We start from the raw sequence: 14,887 nt of genomic DNA, 5'->3' as shown, positions 1-14,887 counted from the left end.
CTTTAATAAAAATTTTCAACTGCCTTCTCCTTTAACTATATTTCATAATACAAAAATAAAAAGGAAGCATGACAATTTCCTTCTTCAGCAAAAAATGAGCATTAGTTGCTATGGGCCCTGCTCCACCTTTTCCAGGCCACATTCAGACATCCGCAGAGCTGTTGGCAGCCGTAGACCCACACATACCGTCAGCACTATGGATGGGCGCCTGCACTAAAATGGACCCATTCGTAGAAAAAAAGGTTACTTGTGCCCTTTTACGGATCCATAGCAACTACGGATGTGTAAAAGGGTCCACTGATATTAATGGGTACTATACTGTCTTTGTTGTAACTGTAATTGAGGGCAGTTTAATGCTGATGTGTAAAACTTCTATACAAAAAAAGAATATTTAAAAAACATTGCAGATTTACTATGTTGTTCATGCCTTGTTTTTGTTCAGCTTGGTGGTGCTTTTGTGCCACAGAGTGTTTGTACCTTAAGTTTGTGCACTGATTTGGCATTTTACGCCATTTTCTGGTGAAGAATTGTGCTGCAAACTAAACCAGTTAATACATGATATAACCCTAGCCTGGGAGTTTTTCTTTCGGATGCAAAATGGTGCAGTAAGGTGCAGAAAGGCACATAAAAAATACGATACAAAAAAAAAAAAAAAAAGCCATATTTATAATCAGGTGCATAGCCATAGTCAAATGTAATGTAAACAGCCTGGAACAAAAGAAGCAAATGCTAACTAAAATAAAAATATTATGCTAGTATGCCCCACTGTTTCTATACTTGACCTGCACAGTACAACTCCTCGGCACCCCCAACCATCTACAGTTGATCACCTATTACAAGGATAGGCGATAAATATGTTATACCCCTTTTAAAAGGCTACTACTGAAAACTATATGGCACATAGAAACATACCAGTCTTCATCCTCAGGTATCTTGGACAAAGGGGGATTTAGGCAGTAGATGTGGTAAGCCATGTTGCATTCATCACATAAAAGTTGCATATGTGCATCTTGCTTTCCACCACATAAATAACACGAGCAGAATCGGCATTCTGCATTCGGGTCAGCTTTGCAATGTTTACATTCAGGACCACTCTTTCCTGAAATAAAATAATAATTTCTGCTATTTTGACATTTCAGCTTTTTCTCAACATATACAGAGACCACTAAATAACAATGCATAAGGCAAATAGGTTATCTTGAGCAAACCTGTCAAAATGTTCAGTTTGGCAACGTTACCCGAACCTGAATGCTCAACCTTTGATTCCCTGTGGGTGCAGAAGTTGGATGCTGCCCTAGGGCTGCCAGGAAAACATGAATACATCCATAGGGCAGTATCCAACTTTTGCAGCCACAGAGAATCAAACGATGAGCGTTTAGATTCGGATAACGTTGCCAAACCCGAACATTTTGACAGGTTCATTCAACACTACAAATAAGGTATTGTAAAGCTGATCATTCTTGTGTCCTAATGGAGAAAAACCAAACAAAAAAAACAAAAAGTGGGTAAACCTCACCCAACGTATACACTTCTATAGAGGCGGTCTCTAAAGAAGAACATCACTCGGATAAGTACTTCTTTTGCTAGTGATCACTGGGGTCTCTGCACCCTGACCACCACAAATGAACACAGGTCTCTAACATGACAAAAGTTTTTCTTAAATGACAGTAACTCTTTAAATGCATTTGTGTATAACATAGAAAACAATCCTGTAAAGCATATAGTAAAAGAAAATTATGTGTTTCTTTGACAACCAGAGTGAAAATGATGGATTCCTTTAGGTAAAATTTGAGCTCTGGAATGGTTTTCTAAAACAACAAATATTCATTTATCAACTTACTCTTAAACTCTCCATCTCCAGATGACAGAGGATATGCTCCAGGCTTCTCTATCTTGTATATCTCATCCGAAAAAACAACCTTACAGTCATTGATTGCATCATCAGGACCACTAAAATATACAAACAGAAATAACAATTTATTAAACTGGAAACTCAAGAACGAGGTGTTTATAAGGGGAAAAAAACAGAATAAGGGAAAAAATTGGTTGTGTTCCATTCAAGATTCCTTTCATATATATATATATATATATATATATATATATATATATATATATATATTTTTTTTTTTTTATTATTATTTTTTTTTTTTTTTTACAGGTAATAACCAATGTGTTAACAGTGAACGGACTGTAGTTATTTTTGACTGTGTTGTGCATGTGTAGAAGGTTATTCCTGTCTTAGAAAATTATGGAACAGCACTAGGATACTTGGACCCAAAGGGACAACCACCAGTAGGATAACCCTACTCATTTTTCACCAAAGCTAGAGAGCTCCTGCCACAGAGATGCAGACAGCCAGTAATGAGTAATGGGTTTATAAAACAGTCAGGCAAGCAGGTAGCTCTCCCCTAACTCTCCAATTCCTATGTGACCATGTACTAAAAAGGAGTTATAGGACCATGTTCCCTGTTGATCAAAATTTAAGAAGTTAAAGGGAACCTGTCATCACTTTCATGCTGCCTGAACTACAAGTCATCACCGGCAGTCTCCTGTGGCCAATTCCAGCCCTACCTACCTTGATTCATAAATCTTTTCCTGTAAGGGTATGGGGTCAGATCTATTAATTATAGTGACTCTGTACCCACAATCTGACCCCTCCAAACCACTTGTACCTTTGAATAGCTGCTTTTAATCCAAGATCTGTCCTGGGGTCCGTTCGGCAGGTGATGCAGTTATTGTGGTAAAAAACAACTTTTAAACTTGCAGCCCTGTGTCAGATTGGTGTGGCCTAGAGTGTCTATGCCCTACGCTTGCACTGCCTCTCCTCCCTGTCCTCTTCACCATTAGGAATGTCCCTGGGCAGAATTTCTCCTATTCATCACCTGTCTGAACACTGCACATGAGCTTAACAATCCAACACATGTGCAGTGTTCACACAGGTGATGAATACAAAAAATCCTGCCTGGGGCATTCCTCATGGTGAAGAGGGCGGGGAGGAGGGATGGAGAGGTGTTGCCAGCCTAGGGCATAGACACTCTGAGCCACGCCAATTTGACACAGTGCTGCAAGTTTAAAAGTTGTTTTTTAGGACAATAACTGCATCACCTGCCGAACGGACCCCAGGACAGATCTTGGATTAAAAGCAGCTATCCAAAGGTACAAACTGTTTTAGGGGGGCAGATTGTGGGTACAGAGTCGCTTTAAGGCTGGTGAAGGAAAAAATGGCTGGGGACTGCCCCAGTGACTCATGGTTTGGGCAGCATGAAAGAGATGAATGGTTCCGTTATTGGAGAAGATCAAGCCCAAGACACAGGATGACCTGCTCCACTAAATATATTACACTTACAGGAATAATTGCCTTTAGCAATGTTAAGACCCTAATACATGAAGCGATTATCTGCTCAATCAGGCAAAAATCGACCTGTGTAAGCGCCCATTTACACAGAAAGATTATCTGACACATTATCTGCCAAAGATTTGAAGCCAAAGCCAGGAATGGATTCGAAAAGAGGAAAAATCGCAGGCTTTCTTGTATGACCTGATCTCTGTTTATAGTCATCAGCCGCCAACCACGCATCGATATGTGTAAAAAGGCTAGGTTTACTTTTCAAAAACAGATGAAAAAAAAGGATGCATTCATGAGCATCCGTTTTTCCATTGACTTACATTACAAAAAAGACGGACCAAAACGGATTCTTTTTTTTAACGTGCACAAAAACGTAGTCGATCTAATTTTTGTGTCCGTTTTTTTATAATGAAAGTCAATGGAAAAACAGATCAAAACAGATGCATCTGTTTTGCAATCCGTTTTTTGCAAAAAACGAATTGCAAAAACAATGTGAACCCAGCCTAACTGATGATTAAAGCAAGGAACTGCACAGACATCAGTAACAATCATTGTGCAGCCCTGCCCCCCACGATAATCGAGCCGCTGAGTAATATCAAGTGCAAATCTAGCAGATCAGCGTTAACTTAAACCATGTGTTGGGCCATTTAATATGGCTTTAAGGACTTTAGGAGTCAGATTGCAAATAATAAAAGTAGCTTTATTCATACCCATAATCTCTATACTGAACCACCGTAATGTGGTTTTTTTTGTTGATTTGAAAAGAGGTCTAGATAGTAATGTACAATCATCAAAAAAAACAATTACAAACATAAATGGTAATAATGTAACTGGTGGAAATGTACAAATATTGTATGTTTACTATGTAAATGTGCAACATATCTATCCATGTATGTATAACAGGTAGATGCATAAGGCATGCACCACTTATTATATACTGGCGAAGTCTGTGCTGTATTCCGTGTGGATGAGCTGAAACATGCCCCTGAGATACAGCTTAGTATAATTATATGCAATGTACCATTTATAGTTGATTGCTATGATTTAATTAGTCATTGGAACTCATAACTAAATACAAGAAAATTAGACATTTTCTATAATGTCAAACTGATGCAGAAGACTGCAAGTGCTGAAATGAAGGCTCTCGGGGATCTTGTTCACATTGGCCCTAATATATTCTTTTAGGCTATAGGTAAAATAAACATAGTAAACAAGCTTAATACATACAAATACAATTTAAAATCAAATGTTTTTATAACGTTACCAGTAATACAAGAAAGTTGTATTTATTCTGTTTATTAACAATTATGACCATGTCCTGAACAAAACCAGTGAAAGAACACCAGCTCATAGCAGCCACCACATCTAAACGTCCACGTGGCACGAAGAAATCCAACACCCAACGGAAACAAGGTAAATGTTGAAGAAAGTCTATAGTATTGCTAACTATGCAGCGTGTAAAACGTGTAAGCCTGTGCAGCACTGCCTGCCTTCAGGGAGAGTAAAATAAAACTGATAACCTAAAGCGTGCCTCTACTAGCCAACTCAGAAAAGTGTCTCCCTCCAAGAGCATTTATCAAAACTACATCATACTTTGAGTGACTTTAAACCATCTTTAACACATAATATGAACTCCAAGTAATTTTTCAGGTACTGGTAAAAAAAAAAAACTATGCCAGTCTATTTATTCTTTGTGCAGAAGAAAGTAGCCCACATAGAACGGGAAAAAAAGAACAACATATGAAAACTGATGAAAAGTGGATTTATGAAGAATGATGTACTGCAGAAAAAGACCACAAATCATAATAAAGCCACTTTAGGCTAGGTTCTCGCCAGCGTTTTAACCTCAGCCACAGTTCAGTTTATCTTTCCTGCTTTGATAACAAAGAAATAAAACTTAGCGGATCCGTCAGATTCCTTAGTAATATAAATACATTTTTATTGTGCTCTGTTTGAATTAGTTGTTTCAGAAAATCCATCAGTGTTATGTTTTTGTTCATGTACAAATTTTGTCACTCCAATATTTTTTTAAAAATGATAATTTTGCAATTAGTTTGCATCAGCTTGCGCTTGACCGTTCATTCGTGGACGGACCTGTTCATGAATGAGACAAATGCATCAAGAAGTAGAAAACTGACAAATATTGGACTACAGTAACATTATTACTTAATTCCTGTTTTCTGGCACTTGCAGGAATTATTATTATAATTTGTACAAGTTGTATTTAATAATAGCACTCTTACTGTTAACATAATATATAGCAAAGCCAGAAAAATATATTTGGGGTGGAACAAAAACAAAACTTTTACTCCAGATTAAGGGTATGTTCACACTGAGTAAAAGCGGCGGAATCCAGTCTGCCATGGTGTCCCACAGTATCTAAGCTGTAACAGCCTGTTATGTTGCCCATATTATTATTGTTCATACATTGTCCATTCAGTTTATATGCTATGTATTCATATGTATGCAGTGCTGCCACCTAGTGACCAAAGTCTTCCTGCATTGTTTTCTTTGCCTAGTTATTATCTGTACAAATTGGTGTATGAGATATTTTGATTGGTTTTTATTTCTCTGTGACTGAAACCCAAAAATTTGGGATTTAGTATTATGTGTTGTATCTTAGGAATTTTTGTACAGTGTGTTACCAAATGTATTCTTGCATCTGCCCTGCACACTCCCATACCATGTGAGCCTACAGTATGCCTTTTTGGACTTCTGGATGAGGAAATATGGTCTCACCGTCAAAGAATATTTTTACGTGAAACTTTATTTATGGCTTGTAAAACCATAGCAATACAGTGAATGGATCCTAGCTCTTCCACCACGTCTAAATAGAAATAACTGATTAATGCAACAATTCCTTATGAATCTATATTATACAAGGGGATATTCGAGCAAATTAGGTCAGGTATGGGGCACATGGTGTTCATCCTAATTGATAAACTACATCCCGAGAAACATTTCCTATGGCGGATGTTTTGAATATTGGTCATAACCCAGGGTCTCGCATCGTTTCTGCAGGCTTACAAGGATATCTTACTAGATTTTAGATATACATGAGCACATGAGGTTTCATGGTCGCTAACTTTGTTTTAAGTACACGATGACATGTCTACTCTGTTCTGTTTTTCTTATATTTTTACAAGTGTATCCTTTTTGAAATGTATGTACACTCATGAAATTGCAATCTGTACAAGTATTTTGATATTGAGGTTTGTACAAACTTCAATAAAAGGAGTTTAAAAAACGAAAAAAAAAACTTTGATTGTATTGCATTGTTCCATTAGAGTGGCACTTTACTGTGACAGCCTGTCTATGACAGGCTGTAACAGTAGCTCAGTCATGGCAGTCACAGAGACCACTTTGATAAATCTGGGCCAGTTTGTTTCTTGTATTCAGTCTCAGTATGGTGGTAATATTTAGATGGTGGTATTTATGGTACTCCTAAATTTTCAGTAACAGTATGTAGGTAATATTCAGTCACTGTATGGTTGTGTTATCCAATTATGGTATGGGTGTGTTTTGAATCACCATATGGCAGTGTTATTTAGTCATGTTATGGTGGCGATATCCAGTCAAAGAATGAAGCTGTTATTAATCAATCATGCATGTTATAGAGATATAATTTAAACATTAGGACTATGGAAATTTACATTTTGTCTTTTTTTTTCTCTTTTCCTTCTAAAGGCCATAACTCTTATTTTTCCATCTACTGAGCCATATAAGGGCTTGTTTTTTTGCAGGACCAAATGAACTTTGTAACAACACCCTTCATTTTACCTTCAATTATACTGCAATATATATGCATTAACATTGACATTATAAATCCCCTGGGTTGGTATGATTACAAGTATACAAAATTTGTAAAGTTTTTTTTTTACTTCAAATTCTTTTTAAAATTAACATTTTCTGACCCCTTTTTTATTTCACATTTTTTTAATTTTCTGTCTACAGAGTAGTAGTAATTTTTTGAGCCACAATCTTTACTTTGTATTAGTACTATGGCTGCATAGATCAGTGCTTCTCAATTCCAGTCCTCGGGCCTCACCAACAGGTCATGTTTTGAGGATTTTCTGAGTATTTCACAGATGATATAATTATACTCAGTGTGCCAGGTATTATCCCAGGTGTTTTTTGTATGGGAAATCCTGAAAACATGACCTGTTGGTGAGGCCCGAGGACTGGAATTGAGAAGCACTGGCATAGATCATACCTTTTGATTACATTTTTTTACCTTTTTGTGGAATATTATGGGTCATAAAAAACTTTTTTACCCTATTTAATTAAAAATTGCTGTACAGCAAGCGGTCTCTTTCAGCTTGCAGCCTGTGTGTGTTCCCAGGCACTCCCCCTACCATCACCCTTCTTTTTCTCCATAGACCTGTTTTGGCTTGATCTTTGAACTAATTAGAGGACAGTAATAAGCAGTTTTTTCAGCAGAGAACAAATTAGCATAGGGGGAGATGCCTAGCAACAGAAGATGGAAGCATTTTTTTTTGCTTATATATTTAACATTTCTGATGTTCGCTTGTACTATTCATCTATGTAAAGTTTCTTGAAATGACAGTACTTATTTATATCTGCATTGAAGAAAAAAAAACACAACAATGGCAGTTAGTATAAAATACATTTTTTTCACATACCTTACACAGAAATAAATTTCCATGTACTACCCATGATATTTACATGACTGTCATAATAGAGGAAATGTAAAATGAAAAAGAAAAAGAAAAAAAAAGCGCTTCACTGTAATTTATACACCAAAACTACAATGAAAAAAGGCCAATGTAAAAAAAAAATCCTCAACACCTCATAACATGGCAAAGTCAAAAAAATAAAAAATAAAGTATGTAGTGCACAAAGAGACAGAATATGATTTATTTTTTGTTTTTGTTTCTATGGTTTGACAGAACTACACATTCACATTCTTACCCCAACAAAATCTTGACATACACTTCTTTATTAGTTCTTGAATTTTCTTTTAAGTCTGTTATTTCAGCATCAAACCAGAAACCACGTTCCTCTGGCGTCTCAATATTGTAGTTAACCATGACCACTGCACCTACTTTCAGGTCGCTCCACTTCAAAGTGGTTCTTGCCCTGGGCCGCATATTGCTGGTTTCAATTTCTACAATACCATTTTCAGGATAGCTAAAACACAAAAATTTACTACATTAATGAAATCTTATTTAAGGACTTAAACTGCAGAAATAAAAAAATACAAATGATATACTACTGACCCGTAAGTGACCAAGTCAATATTGTCCAGTGTAATTAAAGCGATACCAAATTTATATAGTTTTTGGGTACAATAGAAACCCTTTTTTTTAACACGAGATTAAAAAATAAATAAATAAACATATATATATATGTATATCAAGGCCAGTAATATAAGCTGGGTGGGGGGCTTGTTTTTTTTTCTTGTTTTTCTTGTCATTTACCGATATGTATGACTTTTTTATTGATCTATTTTCTATCATTTGGGGAAGCAGATTGACAAATAAATTATGGTGAAGTTCAAATCAGACATGGCAATACTTTATATGTACTTTTAAAAAAATTGCAATTCTTTGTTTAAATAAAAAATAAATAGCTAAACGGTGTAATTTGTGCATTTTTTTTAAATGGGGGGGACTTTATTAAAGGGAACCTGTCATGTTCCAAACTGCTGAAACTGTGCATGGTCCTTCCATATATCCATCTGTACTTCTAGAATGTACAAAAAAGGTACAAACCTTTCCTAAACTCCTGAAGTGCAGCAGGCTGTACCGCACCCATACTCCCCTCTCTCATACCAGACCCTGCTTAGGATAACCAGAGAATAAAAACATTTTTCTACATTTTGGAATCTGGATATCTAACAGCTAACAGTGTCAGCACTTTGGAACTTGAAATACAGCTGAAAGATTCCCTTTATACCTCATTTGACATTTTACATAGCCCCATAAGGCAACTTTTAACATATGTGATGATCTGGTGGCTCACACAATGCACTGCATTACTATTATAGTGTTCTATAGGCCCTATGCGCATCAGGCCAATCTGAGTAGAAGAAGCCGCCTCTCCTCCATGATTGGTTACAGTTAGCATATAACCAGCAATTAGCATATAATTAGCAAAATAATAGAATTTATCCATACCCCTTCCAGTCATCCATCCCCTTCTTGGTTGAACTTGATGGACATGTGTCTTTTTGTACCAACTATGTAACTACTATGTAACTATATGTGTTAACAAAGTTGCTTCTTTAAAAAAAAAAATATATATATAAATATGCTATGACTTGAGGCATCGGGAACGCTGTTTACTACATATATAATGCACCGGCAGAGGTTTGTGGGGCACTAGAGATCTGACATGTCTGTAGTGTTAAATTACATGTTAAAAGTGTCACTGTCATTTGGGAAACCTTTTTACTTGTCATAGAAACATGCCCAAAGTTTCGATCGGTCTGGGTCTCAGTGTTTGGACCCGTACTGATCGGGAGAATGAGAAGATGAGAGAATTATACTTTTCGATGCATATTCTGGTACATGATGTGTTCTGCTAAAATGCAGTGTGCACCCGGCATTAAAGCATCATGAAAGGTATTATAAAGGGTATTTAACCTACACAGAGCTTGTGTGACACACACTGTCACAGTAATAATGACAGTAATGTTTCAGTAACTCTATTTTCTCTCAAAGATGCTACAAACATGCAGTAGTCAAATAAGAATAGGGCTTACTTCATCCTTGACTGACAGGCAGCCATGAGATCCTTTTCACTACAGAAAATAATCAAATACTGTTGCACTTAATCAGTAGTGCACAAATCACTAGTTTGGCTATTCCATGATGAAATCCAACACAAAACTCACACGGTTACACTGACGGTGTGTTTCTTTTTGACTATATTGCATAAGAGCCTGCCGTAGCACTAGAAAAGAGCCAGATCTGTGCTGCCCAATCTGGGAGCTGTTTACTACAGAATTTTTTATATCATTGCCATGGAAACCACTCCTTGCAAGGTGATAAAAAAACACCACTCATACTTTAACCAATATTAGTACTTCTCTACCACTGTATTCGTAGCAAACAAAAAATGGTTTGTCAAATCTACAGAAGATTCTCCCTAACAAATAAGCCGACCATCAAGCAAAAAGTTCTATTCAATCTGTTCATATTTTGATGCAGTGAGTGTTTGCAGTTAAAGGGGTTATCCAGCGCTACAAAAACATGGCCACTTTCTTCCAGAGACAGCCCCACTCCTGTCTCCAGTTTGGGCGGGGATTTGCTGCTCAGTTCCATTGAAGTGAATGGAGCTTAATTGCAATTTGCACCTGAACTGGAGCCAAGAGTCGTGTTGTCTCTGAAAGAAAGTGGCCATGTTTTTGTAGCACTGGATAACCCCTTTAAGCATTTAGCAGACAATGTGGATGGAGTATCATATGTTAAAGTGGTACTCCAACATCAGATAAAAAAATAAACATGCTGCAGTATGTAGCATCGCTTACCTGTCTGGTCCAGTTCTGAAATCACAAAAAATCTATTTGTTTTGGGGGTCTCAGTTCTGTATTTTGTGGTTGTATTCCTGGTTGATCAGTTGCTCAGTACTACAATTGCAAGACTGCATTGCTTTCCCTCAGCTGTTCATCACAGTACTCCAACCCTGCCTACTCCCCTCCCACAGCACTCCTGTCAGTACCCTGTCCAAAGTTCTTGCAGAACATTTCATTTCACTGCAGACTATTGCACAGTAAAGTTGCAGCATGTGCTTCTTTTACTCCTTGTCTGCTCAGGGAGACAGTGATGTAGGCTGGAGGGGCTGGCCACAGATGATGAATCTCCCAGGGGGTTGCAGCTAGAGCTTAACCCCTTAAGGATGGAGCCCAAAATGGCCTTAAGGATCGGGACAATTTTCAATTTAGCGGTTTTGTTTTTTCCTCCTCGTCTTCTAAGAGCTATAACTCTTTTATTTTCCCAGCTACTAGGCCATGCAGGGGGTAGTTTTTTTCAGAAACAGGTGTACTTTGTAAAGGCGCCTTTTGTCCCCCCTTCCCCCCTTTGTTCCCCCAAGATATCATTTATGGGGTGAAATTAGGAAAAAAATACAATTCTGCAAATTGTGGGGGGTTCCCTGTTTATGTAATGCACTTTACAGTGTAACTGACATGTTATGTTAATTCTATAGGTCAGTCTGAATACAGCGATATGCAGTCTATATAGCTTTTGTAATGTTTTACTTTTTTTATTAACAGTAAAACTTTTTTTGCAAATAGGTGTGATTACAATGGCCCTTTTTTTACTCTTATAGCGTTTCTTTTTTTTAATGTACGCGGCTGTAAGGGGTATCATTTTTTGCACCATGATCTCTAGTTTTTTTTAACACTATATTAGTGTAGATGAGACATAACTGATCAATTTTCATTCATTTTATTATAAATAAAATGTAATAAAAAATAATCAATTCTGGCGTTTTTAAACCGCTTTTTGTTTACGCCATTTACCGTGCGGGAACAATATTGTTTCATTTTAATAGATCGGACGATTATATACGCTACGGTATTTAATATGTTTAATAAATTGTTTCTATGTGTTTTATTCATAAAATGGGAAAGGGAGTAAAACTTTTATTGGGGGAGGGGCTATGGTGAGTTTTTAAAACATTTTCCTTTTTCTTTCTTTTTTTTTATGTCCCCTTATGGGACTTTAACATTTTAACATTACATTATATACACTGATCATTGCTATGCTATGCTATAGCATTGATCGGTGTAATCTGCAATCATTGCATAGAGCCGTCCTGTGCAGACGCTTTACACTGTTTACCAATCAGACAGACAGAACGATCGGAACCCCCGCATCACACTGTGTTAAGTGCCGCAATTGCAGCACTGCAGGGGTTAATGGCGGGTGGCGGCCCGTCATTAACAGTGAGGACCTGGCTTGCTGATAGCAGCCCATCCCCACATGCTTTGAAGTTATCTCAGCTCCTGAGCTCACTTCAAAGCACCACTGGGTCCTTAAGTGACAGGATTCCATGAAGTACCCGTACGGCATGGCTCCTTAAGGGGTTAAAGGAGTACTATGGTAAAAATCTTTTTCTTTCAGGTACATCACTAATTTTTTTTTACATTACCCGGTCAGTGCCAGCACAGGGATCCCAGTGGCGCAGCCCTTTTTGCAAAATGCTTTAGCGCTTTAAAGAGAAGATCCAGCCAAGCCTCCCGTGACATCAGAGGATAAAGCGTTGTGACGGTAGAGGAGGAGGAGTGGGGACAATTCAAATTGTGTAGTTCTTCTATTTTGCATTTCCTGTCAGTGAAGCTCTGAAAAGCTGCTGAAGCCAGTACTATTAGTGATACCACAATATTAGTTATAAGTTATATATCTTGGGGTGATACTTTTATACCGTTAAATACAAATTTCTAATACCATAGTACCTCTTTTAAAGTCTCATTATGGTCAATATGCTGACTGCATAGTCCGCAAGTATGGAATTCTTATAAAGCCAAGCAGAGAAAAATATAGAGAAATGTGGGCCCCTTATGCCACCCAACGGTTACATACATTAGTAGACTGTTGAAATTGGCAACATAAAAATGTAATTAATCTTTATAAGGCAACATAGAAGGCTATAAAGCATAAAAGCAAGTGTCAAAATGACACCTCTTCCAAACAAAATGTTTACAGTTCCACTAGCTCTACTAGATCAGATGTCTTCCTTTAGCACAAGACTTACTCGTCATATTTTATAAAATAAGTTACATCTTCATCATCCACATATTCAGAGTAAGAAGTGGAAGGAGTGGTATCCGAAACACCAGAGTTCTCTTTATAATGTTCTGGACTTAGACTTCCATTGGTCCCTTTACATGAGTGGCCACCTTTAACATGAGCCTTGCCATTTTTGTGTCCTTTTGTGGCTCTGGTAACATTTTCAACATGTGCTTCAAACCATGCTCCAATGGTTACATCACGGACATCAACCAGTTCATTAATCTGTGAATAAAAAATACTATGCATGTAATTGTAAATATTGTACTGCTCATTGGACATTTAAATGAAGGACGGAACAGATATTTTCTTCCATCACTTAAAAGGGCTGTCCATTATTCTTTCATAAGTTACCATGCTGCTGGGATGTGCAGAATATACACATGTATACTTATCCATTCCACTTCTTACCCGCCCCTCCAGTTTCCAGGCTGTCTGGTGTCCACCACTTTCCTCAACGCTTCCACTGACGTACCATGCGCACAGGAAAACATAATTTAGGCATAGAAAGCATGGGGCTGGGTTCACACTACTTACATTTCAGTCAGTATTGTGCTCCTCATATTGCAACCAAAACCAGGAGTGGATTAAAAACACAGAAAGGATCTGTTCACACAATGTTGAAATTGAGTGGATGGCCGCCATTTAGTGGCAAATATTTGCTGTTATTTTAGAACAACGGCTGTTATAGTGAAATAATGGCCGTTATTTACTGTTCTATGGCGGCCATCCACTCAATTTCAACATTGTGTGAACAGAGCCTTTCTGTTTAATCCACTCTTGGTTTTGGTTGCAATATGAGGACCATAATACTGACTGAAATATACGTAGTGTGAACCCAGCCTAAGTCTTTATTCTGTTTATGCCAAGAGGGCATCTTCTGTCTCCATGGCACATCAGTGGAATCTTTAAAGCGACTCTGTACCCACAATCTGACCCCCAAACCACTTGTACCTTCAGATAGCTGCTTTTAATCAAAGATCAGTCCTGCGGTCCGTTTGGCAGGTAATGCAGTTATTGTCCTAAAAAAACAACTTTTAAATTTACAGCCCTACGGGCGTGGCTTAGAATATCTGTGCCCTAACTTTGCACCACCCCTCCGTTCCTCTTCCCCACCCTCTTCATCATTAGGAATGCCACTGGAACATTTTCTCCATCCTGAACATTTTCTCCATGCTGAGCATTTGCACAGGTGTCTTAACGATCCAGCCCATGTGCAGGGCTGACACAGCTGACGAATAGTAGGCAATCTGCCTGGAGCATTCCTAATGATGAGGAGGGTGAGAAGGGTGGGGAGGAGGGATAGAGAGGTTGTGCCAGCCTAATGCATACACAATCTAGGCCACTCCCGTGGGGCACGGGGCTGCCAGTTTAAAAGTTGTTTTTTAGAACAATAACTGCATCACCTGCCAAATGGACCCCAGGACAAATCTTGGAATAAAAGCAGCTATGTAAAGGTACAAGCGGTTTGGGGGGGTCAGATTGTGGGTACAGAGTCACTTTAAAGAAACTGATGGCGGCAGACACTGGGCAGTTTGGAAACCAGCTAGGCAAGAAAGAGGGGCGGAAGAGGATGTTTGTTAAAGTGTACCTCTCAGAAATAAAACCTTTTGACATGTCAGTGAAACATATGAAAAGTTTTTATTGGTCAGGGTTTGAGTGTTTAGAATTTAACCAGTAAGTAGAAAGAGCAGGGAGACAACCGTGCTGTTGAGAGCTCTTCTTCCCGCTCTGTGTCATAGACAGCCCCTCTTCCTGCTCTGAGCCATAGACAGCCCCATAG

General features: G+C 38.0%; 1 protein-coding gene across 1 annotated transcript in view; it reads right to left on the bottom strand.

Annotated features, from left to right (window-relative positions):
* UHRF2 (ubiquitin like with PHD and ring finger domains 2) overlaps positions 1 to 14,887 on the bottom strand; it is a 77,132-nt gene that overhangs the window by 19,985 nt on the left and 42,260 nt on the right. The window contains exons 4-7 of the mRNA XM_069961942.1: positions 13,070 to 13,329; positions 8,279 to 8,497; positions 1,841 to 1,950; positions 913 to 1,099 (exon numbers count right to left, since the gene is read on the bottom strand). Of these exons, the coding sequence (XP_069818043.1) occupies positions 913 to 1,099; positions 1,841 to 1,950; positions 8,279 to 8,497; positions 13,070 to 13,329 (776 nt within the window). The remainder of the gene's footprint in view (positions 1 to 912; positions 1,100 to 1,840; positions 1,951 to 8,278; positions 8,498 to 13,069; positions 13,330 to 14,887) is intronic.

Source organism: Dendropsophus ebraccatus, chromosome 3 (genome assembly GCF_027789765.1).
Source record: "Dendropsophus ebraccatus isolate aDenEbr1 chromosome 3, aDenEbr1.pat, whole genome shotgun sequence".
Taxonomy (NCBI): Eukaryota; Metazoa; Chordata; class Amphibia; order Anura; family Hylidae; genus Dendropsophus; species Dendropsophus ebraccatus.
This window is presented reverse-complemented; position numbering and strand designations above follow the sequence as displayed.